This window comes from Muscardinus avellanarius (assembly GCF_963383645.1).
Source record: "Muscardinus avellanarius genome assembly, chromosome: 11".
Taxonomy (NCBI): domain Eukaryota; kingdom Metazoa; phylum Chordata; class Mammalia; order Rodentia; family Gliridae; genus Muscardinus; species Muscardinus avellanarius.
This window is the reverse complement of record NC_137797.1, coordinates 80,425,553-80,449,621: the sequence shown is the minus strand read 5'-3', so window position 1 is coordinate 80,449,621 and position 24,069 is coordinate 80,425,553. Positions and strand designations below refer to the sequence as shown.

Sequence of the window (24,069 nt, the reverse complement as noted above, 5' to 3'; positions counted from 1 at the left end):
ACAAAGCAATTTCGCTGCAGTCTTCCTTGGCAGCTCTGATGTATGAAGGAAGTGTTGATCTATTGCTGTTTCCCTGAGCAGATGCAGCAGCCGTCGAGGGAGAGGGGCTTGGCTGGAGAAGAATAGTTGGGTGACCAGTGTAGGGTGTAGGTATTGGTGGGGGTTGGGGGGTGACGACTGCTGCCTCCTATCAGCATCTTGCTAAAAACTCATGGCCTGAGACCCAGTCAAACATGACAAATCTCCCCTTGCAATTTGATGGGATGCCTTGCTTGGCTTCTTGTAGCAGAAGCAAAGCAGATTTCAGATTAACGATCTGGAACTCCATTCAGAGATAAAGCAGGATTTTCCTACACTAATTTGTATTATTTACCATAGGAAATAAAAATAAAAGAAATATTTTATTAAAGGGTTTTAGCCACAACCCTGTATCAAGAGCCTTCCTTTTCTCCTTGTCTTCTTATCTTGAATATCTTTTTCGTATCTGGTGGTTTGGTTTTTATGTCTTTTTCTTTTTTATTTTATTTATTTTTAACAAAGTATGTTGAGTTCTGAGTGAGCTCCAGTGAAACAATGGTTGGACCACATAGTACTCATGGTGGTTGTGTGTGCTATAATCCTGCTAAGTACCTGTGCAGTAATGTAACAGCTGGCACAGGCAGCAGTCAGTGTGTTACCTTGGGACTTGGGATCCACACAGATGATGCGCTGGGTCAACTTAGAACATGCCTAAGTACCTTGCAGACAGCTGGCCCAATAACTGTACACTAGCCAATCTTGGGGAGGCAGACTCATCAAATAGCATTAATTTTCTTCTCTAGCAGAAGGTAAGGCAACTGAAGCCAGGTTGATTGTGGTACCTTGGGATTTTTACCTAATGATCTTTTAGAAAGCAGGTGCACTAACAGGGATTTTTAGTTTCTGAAACCCCAACTAGCCTTACAGAGTAAACCTTTGCTGCCATGGTTGTTTTATAGGAGTGGGTGCATTAGTGTTAGATCATTACAAAGCATTTTGCTGACGACTGCAAAATTAATGGCATTTTTATAGCTCATGGTTAATGACTGTCAAGAAATAAGAGTTTATATCTGTTCAAATTGTAATTTTAAATCAAACTAGCCAGCTGTCAGATGCATGCAGCAAGGCAGATCCTTGTTAATATTTGGTGTTCTCTCGCAGCCATCAGGTTATTAGATCTTTGCTTGAAACCTTGATTGTTTTGCATATGCTCCATTTAAGTTTTATCATGACAAAAGCCAAATATATTGTCAGTTTCAGAAAAGGCAAGCTCCATATCCCTGTGGAATTTTTTTTCTTCAGCATGGAAGTACTTGAACCTATAGTTAACGTATTAAATACCTGGGTTTTTAAGTAATTTTTTTGTTTTAGTGGAAACTTAGAAAATTAACTTTATTTTTTAACATTGCTGAATGCAATGACATCTGATCTGAACTAATTCAAATCTTCCTTCCCTTCCCACACTTCTAAATTGGCCATGTCTTTACTTACCATTGCGTTATATCTGAGAAAAAAAAATCCTTCTGCCATCAATACCTATGGCCCTTACCAGTATCATGTCGTTCATGTTCACCTCCCCTCCATGAGGACTTCATCTCACTTCAGCATTTTCAATTTCGTTGTCTATGTTTCATTTATTTTAAAGTAAGCAAACAACCCCTGCCTTTGATGTTTCTGTCTCCTACAAGGTCTTTTTATCCCCCTTGCCTTTTCATTATGAAATTCTGCAAACACTAGCCTTCATCTGCTGTCTATTCCACATTCTCACCAGGTTCCTTCCTTGTTCTGCTTCCTTGTTCGGCCCGCCTTGCTCTAAGCCCTTGTAAAAGTGACTATTCCTTTATTTCAATCCAGAAAGCCAACACTTCCACAATGCACTCTTGCCTGGGACCCTCATCTATCCTTCACCCTACAGACAGGCCCTGCTGTGTGTGTGTGTGTGTTTGTGTGTGTTGGGGGATTGAAACCAGAAGCATTGTACCTCTGAACTACATCCCAGTTCTATTTTATGTTTTATTTGGAAACAGGATCTGGCTAAGTGACTAAGGGACTGGCTAAGTTGTTGAGGCTGGCTTCAAACCTGTGATTCTCCTGTCTCAGCCTACCAAGTACTGCAATCAAAAGTGTGTGCCCTCCACCTGGCTAAGCTCCTCAGTTTTAAAACTGCAGTTCTATGGATTTGCACCTCCCTTGACTCTTGGATTTCTTCTCTTGGCCCTGCCTCTTCTAAACACTTTACCTAGGGATATCCAAAGACTGAGTTCTTGTCCCTTTGATTACCCAATTAATGGTCTCATTTTCAAGCAAATCCTGGTGACCTTTAAATTCATAATCTATATCATTGTCTTTGACCTCTTTACCCAAAATCTCAACTCCACTTTTTGTTCCAAAAAGTATCCCAGTCTCAGCATGCTCAACACCAATGTGTTTATGTCTCTCTCCACACAGCTCCTCCTCCTGACTTGCATATCTCTATTATGACCCAGCCTTCAATGCAGACAGGTCTCACAGGTTCACTCACTGTGTTTCTCCCTCTTTTACCTATTTTTGTAGCATTTCTCTCATGTATTCCATGTGCCTTTTCTTTTTGTTTCCTTTGTTCAAGACCACTATTATAAAACATTAATTATTACTTTTAATTATTACTATGTCATGAGACTCCTTTTTGTTTTATCCAGTTAAGAAATCTTGAGAAATTTAAATAATAAGATAAATGTTAGCACTTTTTTACCTAGAAATCTTTAGTAGCTTCTCCTCACCAACTGCAGAAAAATGCAAATGTTCAAGATTTGTTATGTTATAGTCAGGATCATCTTTCCTATCCACTCTTCATCCCAGACCAAATGATACACCATTTCCCCTACCATCCCCATGCTTTACTAATTCTTCTTCTTTTACTTCACTATTCCTCTACTAACAAATTTTCATCTTCAAATACCCATCTCTGCTCTCTAAATAAATCCTACTTCACGATATTTTTCTGAGAAAGTAAAAAATTATGAAAAATGAAATACATATATATGTATCACATATTTATCTCTTAAACATCTAATACCCCACAGATTAGTATACTGTTTATCTACTAAGAATTCTGTTTCTATGATTTATTTATTTAATTATTTAAGGTTAGCAGAATACCCATGTGTAACAATGAATACTTGTTGAATTAATAAATAAATTTAACTGATTGTTTTTAATTAGAGTCTCTTTGCTCATTACCTTGGTATTTCTTAATACTGACAGAGTTATCAGTTTCTCTTTATTTGCAATTTTATTCTTACTGACTTGCAGACCATTTTGTATGCTATACATGTGATAAACTCATTTCCCCACTGAAGTGAAAAAGGAAGAGCCAACACAATGTACCTTATTTTCATATTGCTAATTAATATTAGAAATGAGGATGTGTATGTGTCATCACATGTCAGAAATTATAGACTATATTCTCAGTCAAATGAGCTATGTGTCACAGGTACTGAGCAGATTATCTACACCTCAATAAACTTTAGTTGGTTATCATTATTATAATAAATGTGTACAATAAACTCCATTAGATATCATGCTAGTATTCTACATTTTCTAAATTTATCCGGCCACCTAAAATGTACATACATATTCTTTCTCTATGTGTGTTTGTGTGTGTGCAATAAAATATTCTTTTGTTGCTATGACATTTATCCATGGCATTTACAAAATAATTAGCCATGTTTCTGTCTTTTAGAATATTCCTTCCTTTTACATATACTGATTCCAATTTTACTAAGCTTTCCACTCCTGGTTTCCTTTGTTAAACAACTCATTTTGTTGATTAAATATTGCCAATACAGGATCAATTTTTGTTTTTCCCGTCTTTCGGGGTGCACTCCTCAGAAGTAATTTTAATTAGATAAACCTTCAAGTTTCACTCTATTGGACAACTTACCTAAAATTTTACTGAATCTGAGAACACTCATGCCTCTAATATTTTGCACATAAAACTATTCTTAACAGACATATTGCTTTGAAATTTTTACCTAACTTCTAATATTAGCTACATATTCCTGATTTCCTCATCCAAAAAAAAGTTTTCAGTTTACCTTGCCACTGGTGGGCCTCCCCCAGGGGGTAAAACTTGATAGGAACCTAACATCTTTAGCTGTTGAATCTTGAACAAGCCAGTAATTGTAACCTTTCTAAATCATTCAGAAAGTGATATGTCTCTTGGGAGCTTGGGTAGGAAAAGATGGTTTATATGTTGGACATTTACTTCAGGTAATCAATCCTATCAGTAGCACTGAGAGGCAGAGCAGTTAACTCCTGCTCACACGTGGAGAAAGAAAGTCTTGGAAGAAGAAGCATAGCTTTGGTGCTCGAAACGTTGTAGATCATGACTCTTGTTCAGGAGCCCATGTTGTTCCAGCGCTTGGACTGTCATGGGAAATTCTTCATGGTCTGGAAATGTGTATTCTCTAAACCACACTAAAAAACTGTCCATTATGTGTCTGCTTTCTTGCAGGCTTGACTCTCCTGTATGTGAAAATTGTTATCACTTAATTAGGAATCAGCTTGACCTACTTATGCTATATTGTTTGCTATATTGTTTGTCTTAACCCAGTTAAGCTGCAAGGTTCCTCTGAGAGTCAGCATTTCTGAAGTCAGCAAGGTTTTTGCTTCAAGGAATTGTTGGCTTTGTATGTGCACACCAGCCATATACTTAGACTGATTATATAAAACTGTCTGTGTGATTTATTCCTTCATCTTTAGAAATGCATTGCTTATCTATATGGTTAAACAAATAATCTGGTAAAAATCTAGATGGCTTATAGAGAAATTTTTCAATTTCCATACTGAGCTTTCTGAATATTTATTCAATTATTCTAGGTAATATTGCTATACCTCTTTATATACCTTTTCTCAAGAGATCTCTACAAGATATGAGCTGTTATTGAATCATGATAAGTTGAGGTTTTTTTCATGCTAATTATAACTTGTTTAAATACATGCACTCAGAAGTTTTGTATTTGAGAAACAGTCATGCTAAACTATGCTGAAGTAACAGACACTCCTCAAATATTTCAGGGTTTAATGAAGTAAAGGTGTATTTCTGCTTCATAAAGAGTTGGCTACAGGTCTAGAAGCTCCTCTGTCTTCCAGTTGGTAGTTCCATTACATTGATACATTTTGCTAGCAGGCATATAGTAGATGGAAAGAGAAATTGAAAATAGATCCCAGAGACCAGGCCTGACAATGTTCTTGAAGGACTCTTTACTCAAATTCTGTAGACCAGAATGTGTCATATTACTCTACCTGGATCAAAGAGATTGGCAAATATAATCTTCTAGGGCTGGTAAATGAAAACAGATTAGTTAAAATACCACATAGACCCTGCGACAGTTAGAAATATCATGTGGGTCAAAACCGTAAGAAAAACAAAATGGCCAATAAATATATGAAGAAATGTTCAACATCATTAGCAACCAGAGAGGTACGAATTAAAACTAACCTGAAATTTTACCTAACACCCATTAGAGTGGTAATCATTAAAAACACAGATAATAACGAAAATGGTGAGGATGTAGAGAAGGAGGGACTCTGATACACTGTTGGTGCAATTTCAAATTAGTGCCACGATTTTGGAAAACAGTATGGAGGGTCCTCAGAAGAATGAGAATGAACCTAAGATATGATGCAGCTATATAACTCCTGGGTATCTACCCTAAAGAACTGAAACTAGACTACCATAATAATGCATAGATATCAATATTTATAGCTGCACAATTCATATTGCCAAACTATGCAGCCATATGTGACATCTATCAACAGACGGACAAAATTATAGAATATATGCACAATGGCATTGTATTCAGCCATAAGAAAGAACAAAATTATGTCATTTGAAAGGAAATGGATGTAACTGAAGAATATTATGCCAAGTGAGATTAGTGAGTCACAAAAAAATGAAGGGTCGGATGTTTTCCCCCAGATGCAGAAGGTAGGGAGAAAACACAACACAGGAGGGACTCCAGACAAAGGAGGATAAAACTTTGTGAAGTTAAGGAGGTGACCTATCTGAAGGAGATGGCAGGGGGAAGAAGACTTGAAGAGGAAAATTCCTCAGTGACACACAAACTTTTCAAAGCTAATCAGTGTGCTGAGCATCTGAAGGTGGGGAGGGAGAGAGAGAGGGGGGTGAGAACTGTGGGAGGGCTCCAAAAGTACTGTGTGTATGCATTCCTCGATTACCCTGGATTTCATCAAGGTGTATGATTACAGGGCACCAGTTAAAAATATCATAAAAACTATATAACAGGACTAAAAATATTTTAGATAGAAACTCTAATCAACAAAGAACAAAATAAAAAAAAACATATTTTAAATAAATCCTGTAGCCACAGTGCAAATAACCTTACTGTTTTTAGTACTTAAAAGGATAAGTGGATCCCCCCAAATATTAAAATCAAAGGCCTGAAAGTAAAGTCAATTTTCTAACGTGAGGGAGAAAACGGGGTGGTTGGGAATGTAAGATAAAAGTTGATTATTATTTATCATGGGAAGGAAGTATAGCCAAGGAGTGGGAGGAAAGCTCAGGGAGAGGAGAAAAATTCTAATTTATTGGCAACAGAGAGAAAGAGAGAGGTGTTTTGGGGATGAAATCCAGGGATAATCTACCTCTAAGCTACATCCTCAGCTCTGTGTTAGTTTTATTTTGAAATAAGGTCTAAGCAAGTTTCTGAGGTTTTCCTAAAACTGTGATTCTGTTTCAGCCTCCCAAGTACTGGAATCCCAGATGTGTACCATCATACCTGAATTTTTTTTTACAAGTCATTTTATGTTATATTTTAAGTAGTGTTCTTAGTGCCAGAATTTCCACAAAAATGCAGGAAAGGTCTTTAATCATAATTGTGGTTTTCCTCAAGCATCTCTGAGACTAAGGCACCAGGTCTAGGGACTCTTGCTCTCATGTTGTGAAATGAATTCTGAAAAATTATGTCGTATTCACAATATCCTCCATGAAAACTGAGAAGATTCACTTTTCACTGGACTTCAACCAACATAGAAAGCATTCCTCAGAAATTAAGCAAATACCATGTGGTTGATCTAGCTATGTCAGTAGCAGTTGTGGATTTAATGAGTTTTCTTCAACCTATTAAAGCCTATTGAAATATAGTATATTGTGTATCATACAGTGGATTTTCTATAATGTGCTGCAACTTATTGAGAAACATAAATCATTCACTTTTCTATGATATATTATTCTTCTTATTTTCAGTGTCTCTAGATACCACGTTCAATCTGTCTGGAACTTATTTGCTAGTGATTGAAATCTGCTTCACAAAGAGCAGTAAGTAATGATGACAAAGCACTTAGCGTATCTGAAGTCATAAAACATATATCAAAGTTATGGCCATGGGAGGTTTGGTTAGGCAAGTGTGATTTCAGTTTGAAGTTCTTAAAATTGGTGTTGCTTTTAATCTACCTGTGTGTAAGCTTCCTTCTTAGTTTGAAGTAGATCCAGAACGCTATAAATGCAAAGGGAAAACACCAAACATTCACACTGAGTCCCTGTTCCTAATAAAATTAATTATCTTGCTTATCACCAAAACCCTGAACTTCCACCATTCACTATTCCACTAATAGATGGCAAATCCGTAATGCCGATCCAGAAGCTGAATTCCATACTCTACACAGATCTAGGAGAATGGCTCCGAATGAAATTGAAAGATGAAAAAAAGAGTCTGAGCAGTTCAAATGGACAGTGCTTTTTCACTAGGTGTAAGGGGCATGAAGAGCCAAAACAGATGCTTAAACCTTAGACTTGTGCGCCGGGGGACAGCTGGGCCATGCTTTGGTATGAAGAACACATAGAGAAGCAGTTAACTTGTTTTGACAAGCCGAAGAGTCTGTACCTTGGACAGTCCCATTGGTAACATCAATAACCAAAGAACAGCTGAGTAGGAAGGTTAAGAAATTAAGTCTGGTGATGTAATCTTTGGAGTCATCAGCAAATTTCTACCTCTGCTTTCCTCCAAACCTCCAAAATTACCTGTTTTAAGTCACTATCAGTGATAGTATATGATAAAGAGGATATGCCTGCCCCACTTTCAATGCATATACTCCCTATCATAAAAAATACTAAGAAGAAAAATATTCTACAATTTGGAGTACACATTCGGTGCAGTGGTACCACATCAGCCGTGGAATGGAGTAATTCTATGAGATTGCTTAAGTTTTATTCCATCTATTTAATGCAGTCATGCTTGAGGACGCAACATGGAACCGGGAAGTTAATTTTAGACTGTGCTTCTGGTCCTCAGGGAAATTCTTATATCTCATTGTGCTACAAGCAGCACCAGAATTGTTTCTCCTAACCACCTAGAAATGTGTCATAATGATAACTATCCCAGAGGAGTCAGTAGTGTAAGGCGCTGGCTCAGTGGTGGTTTTCTTCTGCTTGTGGTTGAGTCCTGATCTCTTGCTTACTATTCATGTGACCCATTTATTATCCATACCATGAGAATTTATTAATGGCAAAACCTCAGAGAGTTATAGAACAATTAGATGAAATTGATGACATCTATTACTAGGACAATAATATAAAAAGCAGTAAGTAATGATTAGCTCTTATTTTTTTAAAAGGTCTAAGAATTGTACCAGGCTTGCCTCATAGTACTATTCAATAACAACTGGTTGAATGAAAGTAATTACTGAACATTCATTAGCCCCTTTATGCAGAACTTAAAACGGTGATGATAACATTCTCAATAAACTCCATATACTACTTATGATCTTACTGAACAGTGAAACGTTATCAAAACATAATACTTTGGCCTCTAATAAAAAGTACTATGCTTTTTATTCTAATCATCTAGCCCTCTACACTGGGTTAGTGTTAATATTACTCTAAGAGATGTTACTGGGCTACCTATTTCATAATCACTTGTGTCTTATTGCTGATACTATTGGTTTTGGATATACTTAGGTTTGTATCATTTATACACTATGAATTAAAAGAAACAAATGGATCATCAGAGCTATTACAGTGAATGCATTACCTTACATTCTTTACACAGAAAATAAGTATGTATGAAATGCATACTTATTTATAAAATAGGTTTCTCCCATGCCTTGATTTATGTTATATGGAGAACTAGTAAACAGTCTTTTAGAAGTTATGGAAGCAACAATGGCAAACAAGTTGGATTGAAGAATGACTACAATGGTTCAATGAAGTGCATTCAGATAATATACCAGAGATTTATTATGACAGAAACATTAGAAGTAGGTGCTTTGAACACATAAAATGGAAATGTTATTATCGTTATTCTGCCTCTTCCTGTGATTACTAATGGCTAGTATGTATTGGGTATACAATGAATGCTGGGTATATTTAACACATAATCATCACAACAACTTTATCTCTTGCAATAACGGCATGGCAGAAGTTATTATCATCCATGCTTTAGACCTGAACACCCAAGAAACAGAGTAAAAAAATAACATCTCTCATCACATAGATAGAAACTGAGGAAAAGAAGTCTTGACCCAGAACACTTTAACTCCAGAACCCATGTTTAACCAGCATTCCAATATGGACAAAATCTTTCCTGGTTCATGAGTCATTTTACATGCCTGTTGCCTTATCCCATCTTCAGTCAATCTACAAGGTGAGTATTACGTTGAAGTGTGTAAGTTGCACAAAGCTGCCCAAATAACAGCGATGTGGCTCAGATGAGAGCCCTCGTCCTCTTCCTTGACATCCCATCCCATGCCCTTTTCTTTTTTTTGGTGGTGGTACTGGGGATGGAACCCTTCTATCTCCGGGCTACACTCCCAGAACTATTTTATATTTTATTTGAAAACAGGATCTCATAAACCAGCAGTAATGACTTCGAACCTGCACGATGCTCCTGTCTCCACCTCCCAAGCGGGGGTGGGGGGATTACAAGCGTGTGCCACCATGCCCGGCTCCCACCCCCTTTTGTCAATTGCAGTCTAGTCTAGTCACTAACAGCTCTCAGGAGTTCGTAATTTGGTAGAATGAGCTTCTTGGTTCAGCTAGTAGTGACAATAGATGCAAATTTAAGATGATCAGCTAGAGAGTACAGTGTGGAAAAAATCAACACATTGATCTGCGGAGCTGTAACGGAGCTAATGGATGTCATGTGAGAACTGTCAGCAAAGCATCTTTTTAAATTTGTGATATTAGTTGGTGCCATACAGTTTTGTAAAAATATACTGGATCAAAGTCAAAAGGCAAAGGCTCAGTGCTATCTTCAAGATGAGAATTTAAAAAATGATGAAATCTGTTGATTTAATCATTAATAAATAAGAAATAATATCTGACATGTACCTCAACGACATTGGAGAAATTAAATGAGATGACATATAATTCTAAAACTCTGATATTCATATACGACCAGACATATAAAGACCCAGTAAACATGTGTGGAATAAATAAGTAGATAATTGTGATATGGAGCAGATACACAAAAATAACTGATAAAACATGATCATACTTTATTCATTTGTAGAACTATCACAAATATTATTTTCTAAGATTTATACTTATGTGCTAATGCCAGATTGAAAAAATTAAATATGTTTTATGATTCTTTAGTCCTACTTAACATTCTTGAAATAACCCTAATGGAGGAAAAATGTCACCTGATAATTAGGCATAGAAATACAAACACAAATTACATCAGTTTATCAGAATCAGATATGCTTATCTTTTTCCATGTACATTAATTTTTAAATATGCACTTATTGAAGGCCTGGAATATAAATGGTCATGCTAGGAGTTTTAAGAGCTTGAAGATCATTTTTATGTTTCTGCTGCTGTCACATGCCTTATAATCCAACAAAAGGGTATCTCAGCTTTGTAAGGCTATTTCCAAAATAACTGACAGGAACAACTTAGAGGAGGAAAGGTTTGGTCTCACAGTTCAGAAATCTAAGTTCATAGCCAGCCCATCCCTCTGCTTGGGCCTGAAGTGAAGCCCAACATTGTGCCGGTGTGATGGATGCAATGGAGGAAAGCTGCTCAGCTCATGGCCACCAGCAGGCAGGGAGAGGGAGAGAAAGGAGGAGGCCAAGGACAGACAGTCCCAGCCATGCCCAGCCTCCGAACCTTGCTGCACTGGGACCAGGCTTTCAACACATGAACTTTTGGAGACACAATCCAGAACCAAACCACTGCACCAGAATAAAGCATGTATGTAGACACAATATGTGTGAACTTTGAGATGAGTATGGATAAAATATACTGAAAATTTAAAAGTTATAGAGATTTCTATTATCTGTTGAGATTGGAGGACAGAGAGCATTTAAACAGGACTGGAGTTTCACAAAAAACATAAGCCAAATGAGGTAACATCTGTGGCAAAAGTAAAGTGATGTGGACTTGTTCAGCTTTGGGGGAGCCTGAAGAAAGAGGTGTGCACTCAAGCACTCAGTTTGCCAAGCACTGGGGATTTCTAGGACCTGGAACTATGAGTGCTAATGCCAGCAAAGTCCCAGGCACAGCAGCATGAGCTGGTCAGTCTTGTGTGAGCCTAGTACAGCTCCTACTTACTGATTATTATAAAGTATTAGCTAATTGAGAACTTTCAGCTGTGACATGTCAAAACATTCAGTATTTTATTAAAGTTTGACTTTTTAACCACAAACTACTTTCTCTTATTTTATGTTCAGTCTCATAAGTTATATCCTCTCTCTCCTCTCTAATTTCAGTTTTTTCAAGTACTCTTCTCTTTCCTCTATTTCCTCAGTCATCAGGAAAAAACATTTCAGTGTAGCTCTGGCTTCCTCTGCAAGAGAAGTCACTAAGCAATTAACTGTTGACTTCAACCACAAAATTTGTAATTGGAGAACTGAGTTCCGATCTCTTTTCTCAGATTGACCTTGAGTAAGTCACAGACTCTTTGAGCCTCAGATTGTCTGTTTGAATATAAGATAAATGTCTTAGTAAATATTATATGTCTAGTAATATTAAATATTAATACCAAAATCACTACTAATTAGTATTAGTTAATAATTAATGCTAAATAAATAATACTAAGTGTAAATAGTAAATAATAGCAGCTATGTGTTTATTAATACTAAAAAGTGTCTGTCCTCTAGGAGGTATACAGGATTGGAACTAGGATAAAATTTGTAAGCCATTTCTAAAGGTAGTTGGAAGACCCATGTATGACAGTGGCAAGGATAAGCAGGAGACCACAGAATGGAGATAACTGATGAATGTTCATATTCACGTAAGAGAAGACATCAGAATTATTGCAAAAATCAATAGAGAAAACTGGTGTTTGAGAATAATAGTCATATTTAGACTCCATCCATTCCTCTTAGTAAGGATTTAAAATATGTACAGTAATTCCTTTTTATCCACAGAAGACACATAATAGAGAGTGTGTGTGTATATATATAATGACATACACATATAGACACACACTGTTTTCTCTACATATAAACTTATAATAAAATATAATTTGTAGAACAATTATAATAATATATTACAAAAATCATTTGAAGCCAGGCATGGTAGCAAGAGCCTGTAATCCTAGTACTTGAGAGGCTGAAACAAGAAGATCACAGATTTGAGGCCAGCCTCAGCAGTCTCAAACTAAGTTTAAATTAATTTAATTAGCTGAGACAGCGAAGTTAGCTGAGACAGCCTTATCAGTCTTGCTAAGTTTTACATTTTTTCAAAATAAAAATAAATAAATAAAAAGGGCTGGGGTATAGCTTGGAAGGAGAATGTTCTTGGCAGCTCAATAATTTTCAGTACAAAAAAAAAGAAGAGGAAAATAGAGAAAAATATGTTAGTGGCTCTCTCTCTCTCTCTCTCTCTCTCTCTCTCTCTCTCTCTCTCTCTTCCTCATTGTGCTTTTACATTCCTACTTGAAGGACTTGACTTTATGGCTTCTCTTTGGCATATCCAAATTGACTGTTGTGGTTTGGGGACGTTATTAAGTGAAATAAAGGTTACTTGGAACCCAGGTACTATGGAGCTATAACAGTAGGTCTGATAAGACAGTAACTGAGTGAGTGACTGACATGTGGCTACACTGGGCAGAAAGATGGTTCACTTCCTGGTAGCGTGAAGTTAGAGAGCATATGATTTTATAATACTATTCAGAAGGGTGTGGAATTTTAAACTTAGGAATTGCTGTTTAAAGTTTCCATTTATTATTTTCAGTCCACAGTTTACCCAAGGTAACTGATACTAAAGAAAGTGAAACAAAAAAAGCAAAACTGGCTGGAAGGCGATTACTATACTGTGTTGACCACTCAGGATGAGATATATAGGCACACTCTCAGTTGTAAATTAGTTATAAATAAATATTATTGTTAAAAATAGCAAAGAAAAAACAGTATGGAGGATCCTTAGAAGAATGGGAATGAACTTACCATATGATCCAGTAATAGCCCTTCTGGGTATCTAAAACATGGGAACCAAACTACCAAACTAATGCATGTATATCTATGCATATAGCTGCCCAATACACAATTGCCAAACGGAACCAGCCAAAATGTCCATCAACAGATGAATAGATTACAAAACTATGGGTGATGTACACATTGGAATTTTATTCAGCCATAAAGAAGAACACAATTACATTATCTACTGGGAAATGGATGGAACTGGAGAACATTATGCCAAGTGAGATTAGTCAGTCACAAAAAGTGAAAAAGTGAAAAATCAGATGCTTTCCCTAATATGCAGAAGCTAGGGAGAAAAAGGGTCACAGGAGGAACTTTAGACTAAGAAGTTGAAACCACAGATGAGCAAATAAGGCAATCTGAGAAGGATGGGAGGGGGAAGAGGGAAATTCCCTAATGTACATGATGTACATTCACAAACATTTCAAATTCAATCAGTAAGCCAAACATTAGAAGGGTGGAGGAGGAGTGAATAAGATGGGAATTGGGGTAAGGGCTAAATGAGTGATGTGTGCCTGTATGCCTCTACCAACTTGTACTCCATTAAGATATATAAATATAGCCGGGTATGGTGGTGCACGCTTGTAATCCCAGCATTTGGGAGGCTGAAACTGGAGAATCCCGGTTTGCAGACAACCTCAGATACTTAGTGAGGCCCTCTGTATTTATTTTCATTCTTTAAAGATAAAGAATAAAAGCGGGGCATGGTGGCATATGCATGTAATCCCAGCATTTGGGAGGCTGAGACTGGAGGATCGCTGTTTGCAGACAGCCTCAGTTACTTAGTGAGGCCCTCTGCAACTCAGAGAGATCCGGTTTCAAAATAAAGAATAAAAATTAGGAGCCTGAGGCAGGCGTGGTGGCACACTCTTGTAATCCCCACGCTTAGGAGGCAGAGACAGGAGGATCGCTCAAGTTCGAAGCCAGCTTCACTGGCTGAAGAGACCCTGTTTCCAAATAAAAATATAAAAATAGGCCTGGGAGTGTAGCCCGAAGGTAGAAGGGTTTCCAGGAACTCTAGTACCACAAGGAAAAAAAAGAAGGGGTGTAGCTCGTAGGTCAAATGCCCCTGGGTTCCATCCCCAGACCGGCAAAAAAAAAAAAAAAGAATATATATATATATATATATATATATATATATATATATATATATATTCTTTATATATATACTATATATATAATGAAGCAGTAAAAAATTAAAGTTAAAAAATAGCTAAAAGAAAACACCTAAAGCAAAGGATAGTTTAAAAAAATTGTGTGACTACCCAGTCAAAGCACTAGTCGAGTCAGAAGTTAGAATTTTGGTAGCTACATTGAAACTTTATTGTGTTCCTGACTCATCACAGCCTTCTCTTTCCTACTTGAAAGTAACCACTACCTTGACTTTGTGGCAATCATTTTATTATTTGCATGCACAATTTTATCAAATTATGTGCATTCCTAAAATAACTTAGTAATGTATGTCTTATTTGAGTGTCATCAAAGTCTTAAATTTTTGTTTTTTTAACTTTTTATTGGTGCATTGTAGTCGTCCAACATAATGGAGTACAAGATGGTGGAGGCATACATACACACACATCACCCATTTAGCTCTTATGCAATTCCCTCCTCATTCCCTCCTCCTCCCTCCTTCTCATGTTTGGTTTAGTGATTGACTTTGATATGTTTGGTAATGTACATCATGAACATTAGAGAATTTCCCTCTTTCCCCCTCCCATCCCCTCAGGTCGCCTTATTTGCTCATCTATGGCATCTCCTTCCTTCTTCATCTAGAGTTCCTCCTATAAACCATTTTCTCTCTAGCTTTCGTATATTAGGGAGATCATCTGATTTCTTATTTTTTTGTGACTGACTAATTTTACTTAACATAATATTCTCCAGTTCCATCCATTTCCCTGTAAATGACATAATTGTGTTTTTCTTATGGAATTATAAAATTCCATTGCATACATATCCCATAGTTTTGTAGTCCATTTATTTGTTGATGGACATCTTGGCTGGTTCTGTTTGGCAATTGTGATTTGTGCAGCTATGTACATAGATACGCATGCATTAGTTTGGTATGCATTAGTTTCTCATTCTTTAGGTAGATACCCAGAAGTAGTAAGTCTGTTCCCATTCCTCTGAGGATCCTACATACAGTTTTCCAAAGTGGTTGAACTACATTGCAGTCAGTCCCCAACAATGTAGTAGAGTTCCCACTTCTTCACATCCTCACCAGAATTTATTGTTTGTGTTTTGAATGATTGCCATTCTGGTTAGAGTTAGGTGAAATCTCATGGTAGTTTTGATTTGCATTTTTCTCCGATTGCTAACAATGTTGAGCATTTTAATGCATTTATTGGCCATTTGAATTTCTTTTTCTGTGAAGTGTCTATTTACTTCCCTTGCCCATTTTTGATTGGGTTATTTGGTTTCTTAGTGCTGAGTTTCTTGAGTTCTCTGTATAGTCTAGATATTAGTCCTCTATTGGAGGAGTAGGTGGCAAAAAATCTTCTCCCATTCTGTTGGCTCTCTGTTGAAGTTCTTGATAGTTTCCTTTGCTTAACAGAAGCTCTTCAGTTTCATGCAATCTCATGTAATGATCCACCTTTTAGTTTCTTGTGCCTTTGGAATCTTGTTGAGAAAGTTCTTACCTATGCCTATGTGTTGCAGTGTTGGACCTATGCCCTCTTCAAGGAGCCTCAATGTGTCTGGTCTAATTTCCAAGTCTTTGATCCATCTTTAATTGACTCTTGTGCAAGGTGAGAAAGTGGGATTTATTTCCATTTTTCTGCATATGGTTAACCAGTTTTGCCAATACCATTTTTTGAACAGGCTTTCTTTTTTCCAGTGTATGTTTTTATATTATTTTATTTTATTTTATTTTTTATTAGTGCATTGTAGTCACACATCTTAATGGATTACAAGATTGTGGAGGCATACATGCACACATCACCCTAGGAGAAAATGGGTCTCCTATGACCCATTTTCTTCCTAGCTTCTGCATATTAGGGAGAGAGGAAATGGGTCTCCTATGACCCATTTTCTCCCTAGCTTCTGCATATTAGGGAGAGCATCCAATTTCTTATTTTTTGTGACTGACTAATCTCACTTAACATAATATTCTCCAGTTCCATCCATTTCCCTGTAAATTATGTAATTGGGTTTTTTCTTTATGGATGAGTAAAATTCCATTCTGTACATATCCCATAGTTTTACAATCCATTCATCTGTTGATGAACATGTTGGCTGATTCCATAATTTGGCAATGGTGAATTGTGCAGCTATGAACATAAATATGCATGCATTTGTTTAGTAGTTTGGTTTTCATTCTTTTAGGTAGCTACCCGAGAGTGGTACTGCAGGGTCATATGGTAAGTTTGTTTCATTTCTTCTGAGGATCCTCCATACTGTTTTCCAAAGTGGTTGCACTAATTTGAAATCTCACCAAAATGTATTAGAGTTCCCACTTCTCCACATCTTCCCCAGCATTAGTTGTTGTTTATGTTTTGAATGATTGCCATTCTAATTGGAGTTAGGTGAAATCTCAGGGTAGTTTTATTTTTTTAGTTGAAATTTATTTATTTATTTATTTATTTTAATTTAATTTTTATTTTTTTTATAAGTGGAACATATTGGGAGTGGTATACATTTACATTGTGCTTCATGCCCTTCCCCCTCCCTTTTTCTTCCCCCCAATAGAGAGTGTCCAGGTTAATCATGTTGATTTATGCTATTACACATATTCGTATGTAGCTCCTCCACTGAACAACCTCAGCTTTCTTCCTCTCCTATCCTTCCGTTCAAGCTTTGCTGAGATTTCCCCTCCATCATCTGGAATCCCTCTGGTATTACCACTACTCCCTAGCTTGAACATATTAGAGAAAACATACGTCCCTTCTCTTTCTGTGCTTGACTAATCTCACTTAACATAATGTTCTCTAGTTCCTTCCATCTTCTTGCAATGCTATTATTTTTTCTTTATAGCTGAATAGAATTCTATTGTGTGTATTTCCCATAATTTTGCAATCCACTCATCTGTTGATGGAGATCTAGGTTGGTTCCATATTTTGGCTATTACAAACTGTGCTGCTATGAACATGGGTATGCATATGTTAACGTAGTTCTCTGATTTCAACCCCTTTGGAAAGATACCCAGGAGTGGTATAGCCAGATCAAATGGTGGATCTATTCCCAGTTTTCTAAGGAATCTCCATACTGATCTCCATAGTGGCTGAACTACTTTGCACTCCCACCAGCAGTGTAAAAGAGTTCCTCTTTCCCCACATCCTCGCCAACAATTGTTGTTTGATTTCTTTATGTTTGCCACTCTGATTGGGGTTAGATGGAATCTCAGCATAGTTTTGATTTGCATCTCCCTGATGGCTAGTGATGTTGAACATCTTTTCATGTATCTATTAGCTATTTGTATCTCTTCTTTTGTGAAATGTCTATTCATTTCAATTGCCCATTTCTTGAGTGGGTTGTTCGTTTTGCTAGTGTAGAGTCTTTTGGGCTCTTTGTATAATCTGGATATTAGCCCCCTATCAGAGTAGTGGCTGGTAAAGATCTTCTCCTATTCTGTAGGCTTCATCTTTAGGTTCTTGATGGTTTCCTTTGATGAGAAGAAACTTTTTAGTTAGAAGAGATCCCACTTATTAATTCTTGCTTTAATTCCCTGCGCTTTGGAAGTCTTATTGAGAAATTTACTCCCTATATCTATATGTCGAAGTGTAGATCCTATGCCTTTTTCTAATAACTCACATTCTCTGGTCTAATTTCTAAGTCTTTGATCCATCTCGAGTTGATTCCTGTGCATGATGAGAAGTAAGGATTCAGATCCAACTTTCTACAAATGGATAGCCAGTTCTCTCAGCACATTTGTTGAAAAGGCTATCTTTTCTGAGTTTGGCCCCTTTGTCAAAGATCAGTTGACTATAGATGTGTGGGTTTGTTTCTGTGTCTTCTATTCTGTTCCATTGGTCAGTCTGCCTATCTTTGTGCCAATACCATGCTGTTTTTACTACTATTGCTCTATAGTATAATTTGAAGTCCAGGATTGTGATGACTCCTGCCTGGTTCTTGTTGCTGAGAATTGCTTTGGCTATTCTGGGTCTTTTCTTCCTCCATACAAAATTCATAACTAATTTTTTCAGGTATATGAGAAATGTTTTTGGTATTTTAATCAGGATTGCATTGAATCTATAGATCACTTTTGGCAGAATGGCCATTTTGATGATATTAATTCTGCTTATCCATGAGCAAGGGAGATCTTTCCATCTTCCAAGGTCTTCTTCAATTTCTTTCTTTAATGTTTTGTAGTTTTCTCTGTAGAGGTCTTTTACATCTTTGGTTAGGTTTATTCCTAAGTATTTTATTGGTTTAGAGGTTATAGTAAATGGAATAGTTTTCTTTATTTCTTTCATTGTGGATTCATTGTTGGCATAAAGAAAAGCAACTGATTTCTTTAGGTTGATTTTGTATCCTGCAACTTTGCTGAATTTGTTAATCAGCTCCAGAAGTCTTTAGTTGAGTTCATTGAATCTTCTAGATAAAGAACCATATCATCTGCAAATAAGGATAGTTTTAGCTCCTCTATTCCTATTTGAATTCCTTTGATTTCCTTCTCTTCTCTTACTGCTCTGGCAAGAGTCTCAAGGACTATATTGAAAAGGAGAGGTGATAATGGACATCCTTGTCTTGTGCCTGATTTTAAAGGGAATTCTTGCAGTTTTTCTCCATTCAATATGATGTTGGCTTTGGGTTTATTGTATATAATCTTAATGATGTTGAAATACCTTCCTTCTATTCCAATTTCCTGCAGTGTTTTTAACATAAATGGGTGTTGGATTTTGTCGAATGCTTTTTCAGCATCTATTGAAGTGATCATGTGGTTTTTGTTCTTAGTTCTATTTATGTGGTGAATAACATGTATTGATTTGTGTATGTTGAACCAGTCTTGTTTTTCTGGGATGAAACCAACTTGGTCATGGTGTACAATTCCCTTGATATGGTTTTGAATGCGTATAGCTAGTATTTTGTTGAGAATTTTTGCGTCTATGTTCATTAAGGATATTGGTCTGTAATTTTCCTTTCTTGAAGTATCTTTATTTCATTTGGGGATTAATGTGATACTGGCCTCATAGAAGGAATTAGGAAGAATTCCATCTCTTTCAATTTCCCGGAACAAGTTGTGAAGTATTGGTATTAGTTCTTCACTGAAAGTTTTGTAGAATTCAGCTGGGAACCCATCAGGGCCTGGGCTTTTCTTTGTTGGCAGAATTTTGATTGCTGTTTCTATTTCTTTATTTGCTATTGGTTGGTTTAGGCTTGCTAGGTCCTCTTGGGTCAGTTTAGGTAGGTTATATGTGCTTAGAAATCTAACTATTCCAGTGTATATTTTTGATGCTTTTGTCAAAAATCAATTGGCTGTAAGTGTGCAGATTTCTTTCTGAGTCTTCTATTCTGCTCCATTGGTCTATGTATCTGTTTTTATGCCACTATGATGCTATTTTTATTACTATGGCTTTGTAGTATAGTTTAAAGTCAGGTATTGTAATTCTTTCTGCATGGTTTTTGTGGCTGAGAATTACTTTGGCTATTCTGTTTTTGTTGTTGTTGTTGTTGTTGTTGCTCCGAATGAATTTAAGGACTATTTTTTTTTAGTTTCTTTCTTTTTCTCTCCTCTCCCTTCCTCCCTCATCTGTCTTTGTAGTGTTGTCCTCAGTCTGAATTTGGTCCTCATGTGTACTTTAATATGTAGTTCCTATGTCCTTTGTATTTTTTGTTATTTGCTCACTTTTAGAAAGGCTATTTTAAGATGGTATTATTTTCTTTAATCAGGTGGCATAAGACATCTTCTTATCTCTTGTGTAAGAATGTGTCATATTAGCAGCTACTAATTTGCAGTACCCAGATTCATTATTGGATGGACTACTAGCAGGCATGTATTCTCTCATTCCTTCTTTATTGGCTAGAATAATTCTATGAAGAGAAGTTCACTCTCACCAAATTTTTTAGCTTCTCAGTGGGATAATTTATATAGGAAAAGTAAGAAAATCATTGGATTTCTTCCTCTCATTACCAGTTCATCCTCTTATATATCAGTCTACATCTTGATGAACGTGTGTCCTACTTTGAATGTCACTGTATATGTATGGAGTAAACTCACACAAATTAAAGGTAATTTTAATAAGTAACTGAATCTTGAATATGTACTCAACATATATGTTCTTACATATAGGTGAGTTTTTTTCCTCCAAGGACAGTTGAAAAGGTAGTCATTAATTCTGTGCTTATTGCCTAAAACAGGCACTATCTAATCTATTTGTATTTTTAAAATGTTGTCCAAATTGATGCATTTTCTCCTTTCACTTTAAACTTAATATAGTCTTTTAATATAAGATTTAGCTACATATTCACTGGAAAAATCATATTTTAATTAAATTTAGAAAACTCTGGCATTATGGGTCTCCTTTGTTCAAGTCTGCCTCTAATTCTCTGGGATGAGCCCATTGTAGCAGAAGATGGAATCTTTCCAGGGTAGATGGGCCAAGGGCAGCATTTGATAAATGATTGGAGAAACTGTTCTTGCTTGATGAGATAGAAACAAAAGGACAGGGAGACTCATGATGAGTAAAGATAAAAGACAAGAGGAACTACTTTTAACCACTTCAATTGAACCACCCTTCTCTGGATGCTCATTCCTTTTTGATGAGTAGGAAAATATTCTTTAGTTATGATTTTTGAATTTTTCTTAAAAAACCAGCTATAATGCATGTTTCCTCAGCACTTCCCATTTAGCTTTCAAAATCTATCACATGAAGAAGTGTTAGTGATGGAAGAAGTATACATGTTTATTGATGGACGAGTGAGCCATCCTTGCCCTATTGCATTCTAATTCCTTGATATGTATGTACAGTTTAGAATTGCACACACTAGGGAAGTAATACCTTGTTCATAACTTAGCAATATCCCTCACAGAAATCCCTCACAGAAACAGTCAGTGCTTGCTTGGAAGATGTGAATTTTAGCATAATACACTTTGCAGTCTCAGAGCATATTTAAAACTTTAATAAACATCAGAAATATAAATATTTTACAAGTACATGCAGGTATTTTGCTTCTGTTTGAGACTGGCTTCTTAAAGGTCCCTTCAACTTTCATTTAACACATTTTCCCCTTAAAAGAATCAAGCCTGAATTAATATCTCCTACAAGTGGTTTATAATAGGAGGGAGGTCCTGGTAAACTTTGTTCACTGGCACTGTTTTCAATTATGATGCCACTTTCATGTGGGTCCCTCTGTTTGGCTTTCCTCCAGGCTGTTAGGTGAAATTAGGCCCAGAAAATCGGATTATTACATCCCCAGAGAAAGGACTGATAAGCAGGAGATGATTGCTCATCTCCTTGCTCCTTGCTGGTGTTGAGGTGTTGATAGTTGCAAAGCCAATTTGTTAACAATTAGTGCTCATTAGAATCACTTCCTGATATCGATTTGAAACATTTGACTGAGGGCTTTCAGGACACTGAACCCCAAAAAGTAGCCATTCTATAACTGTGGAGCAATTAAAAATCTTCCAGATCCAATGTAATTTTAACTGGAGTCATCTGTGTTTCCAAGTAATTATTTTTTGCTTTCAAACCCACCTGCTCTCCTGTCCAGTTTAAAGATGTGCTGGAACAAGGACATACTTCTTAATTAGCAGAGGTTGTGGATAAGTCAGTAAGGGAACAAGAGGAATGTTCTCTTATTATCTGCTTTGGCTGTTTGTAGTGTGTCTTTAAGGGACAAAAACTGCCAGTTTGCAATACAAGTTAAGTATTTTCATGACTATGAAATTAAATGCCTTACTTCTATTATCTAAACATCTATGTTTAGTTTATGTCTTTCACCTTTGCATATTATGAACTCTAAATATAGAATCATAAATGGCATCACTGTGTATTACATTAGAATTTAAATATTGCCAATGTCAGCTCTCTGAAGTATTATATATGACTTTAATAAAATTAGCATAAATACTATATTTGTTTTAAGATTTCTGAGAAAGGCATTAAATTTATCTAATTTTAAATATAGATCTACATGCACTGCAATGCCATAGATTAATTATCAGTAGATATGTTCTTATTATCTAATTAAAATATTTATTATCTGTACAAGCATGTACTTGCTTAAATATTCTTCATCTAGATTAAGATAATAGGCTTTATTTCCTCTTTAATAAGTATTGGTCTTTATGCATGAATTTTTCGGTTATTTTTGTAGAAACACAACTAAAACAGAATAATATCCCCCACTTTGCCTTCCTTTTTTGCATCACCCCCAAATTTTTCCCTTGCTTCTGGGTTTATTTTATAAATTTAAATAATTGTCCCTCTTTATTTCCCTTTAGATTTAATAATACTGAAAATATTTATTCACATTGCTGCAAAGTGTGATGTGAACTAAGTATATTTCTTTATCTGAATTTCTTATCCCCATATTAAAAGCTTCTATCAATGGAGAAATTAAGTGTCTGCTTTTTTTTAAAATGCCCTGTGCTCAACCTCTCTATCCTTAATAAACAGAGATGGTATTGACACAAGTGAATTTTGTTTAACCACACTACATTTGCTTCTTAATTAGTGAATATTCATCTGTCATCAGCAGCAGCTATGACACCCCTCCCTGCTAACATGTTCTGTCATAAATAATCAATGAGGCACTATTAATATTCATGAGCTGGAATCTGTGTAGTCATGTGCACTGATGCAGAGACAGGGGGAGTGTTGCCATGAACTGACTGGAAACTCTGTGTGTGTATCCGTGAGTGCAAGATACTTAGGGAAAGCGAAGAAGAGCATGCTGCTACGCACCACCCCGGCTTCTGCTTGCAGCTAACAGCGGTTTGTCTGTGTTTCTGGACTGAAGTGACTGATGAAAAACAGTAGTCAAGTCTGGAGGGTGATTCCCTTTCAGTTCACTTGCCTTTCAGTTCTGGGGAAATTAGAAGATTTGCTCTTTCTCTCTGCTTCTTAGAATGGGCTGCAATTTGTGCACTTTTCAGAAAAGAGAGGAACACTACAAACTGCTATATGAAGTTTCTCAGGTGAGTGCAGGTCTAATACCAGCAACTGAACAGCCAGGCTTTTGTGTTGGTCTGAGAGATGGTAAATGATTTCTGGCTAGCTTGATGTTTTTGCTTTCAGAGCATTTCAACATTGAGGGCAGACTTGCTGGTTTGGGGCTTTTTCTTTGGGGTCTGGGTGGCAGTTTTCAGTTTCCTTGCCACTCCCCCTTCAGATGACTTCCTGTGGGATTCTTTTTAACATTTTGTGTATCTGCTGCCAAGATGTCAGTCAAGTAAGAGGAGTAGCACTGAGACCCCTCTCTGTAATATTTTGAGATACCTCTTTCATTTTGGAATAATGTTGACATTGGAAAATCAGTTGTAGCGTTGTCTGCATAGATAATAGGATTTAATAGGTCTGTGATCTCAGCTATTTTGAAAAGACAGGAAAAGTTTCTTGCCAAATCTTGTTAGCCAGAGAAAATTATTTGATTAATTAGGAATTTTTGCTTTGATTTCAGATGAAGACCTGGTATTTTTGCATTATATATGAACACGATATATGACATTCTTGGCTTAAAAGAGATATA

The 24,069-nt window shown here is 36.4% G+C and overlaps 1 protein-coding gene across 2 annotated transcripts in view; it reads left to right on the top strand.

Moving 5' to 3' along the window:
- The window catches only part of PDZRN4 (PDZ domain containing ring finger 4), a gene marked incomplete at both ends in the record, with an annotated part of 429,083 nt that overhangs the window by 219,449 nt on the left and 185,565 nt on the right, over positions 1–24,069 (top strand). The window contains one exon of one of the 2 annotated variants that reach the window (XM_080705834.1): positions 23,450–23,518. The exons of the other annotated variant lie outside the window; for it this stretch is intronic. Within the exon in view, the coding sequence (XP_080561960.1) occupies positions 23,450–23,518 (69 nt within the window). Of the gene's footprint in view, positions 1–23,449; positions 23,519–24,069 lie in introns of those variants that run through there. 2 annotated transcript variants of the gene reach the window in all.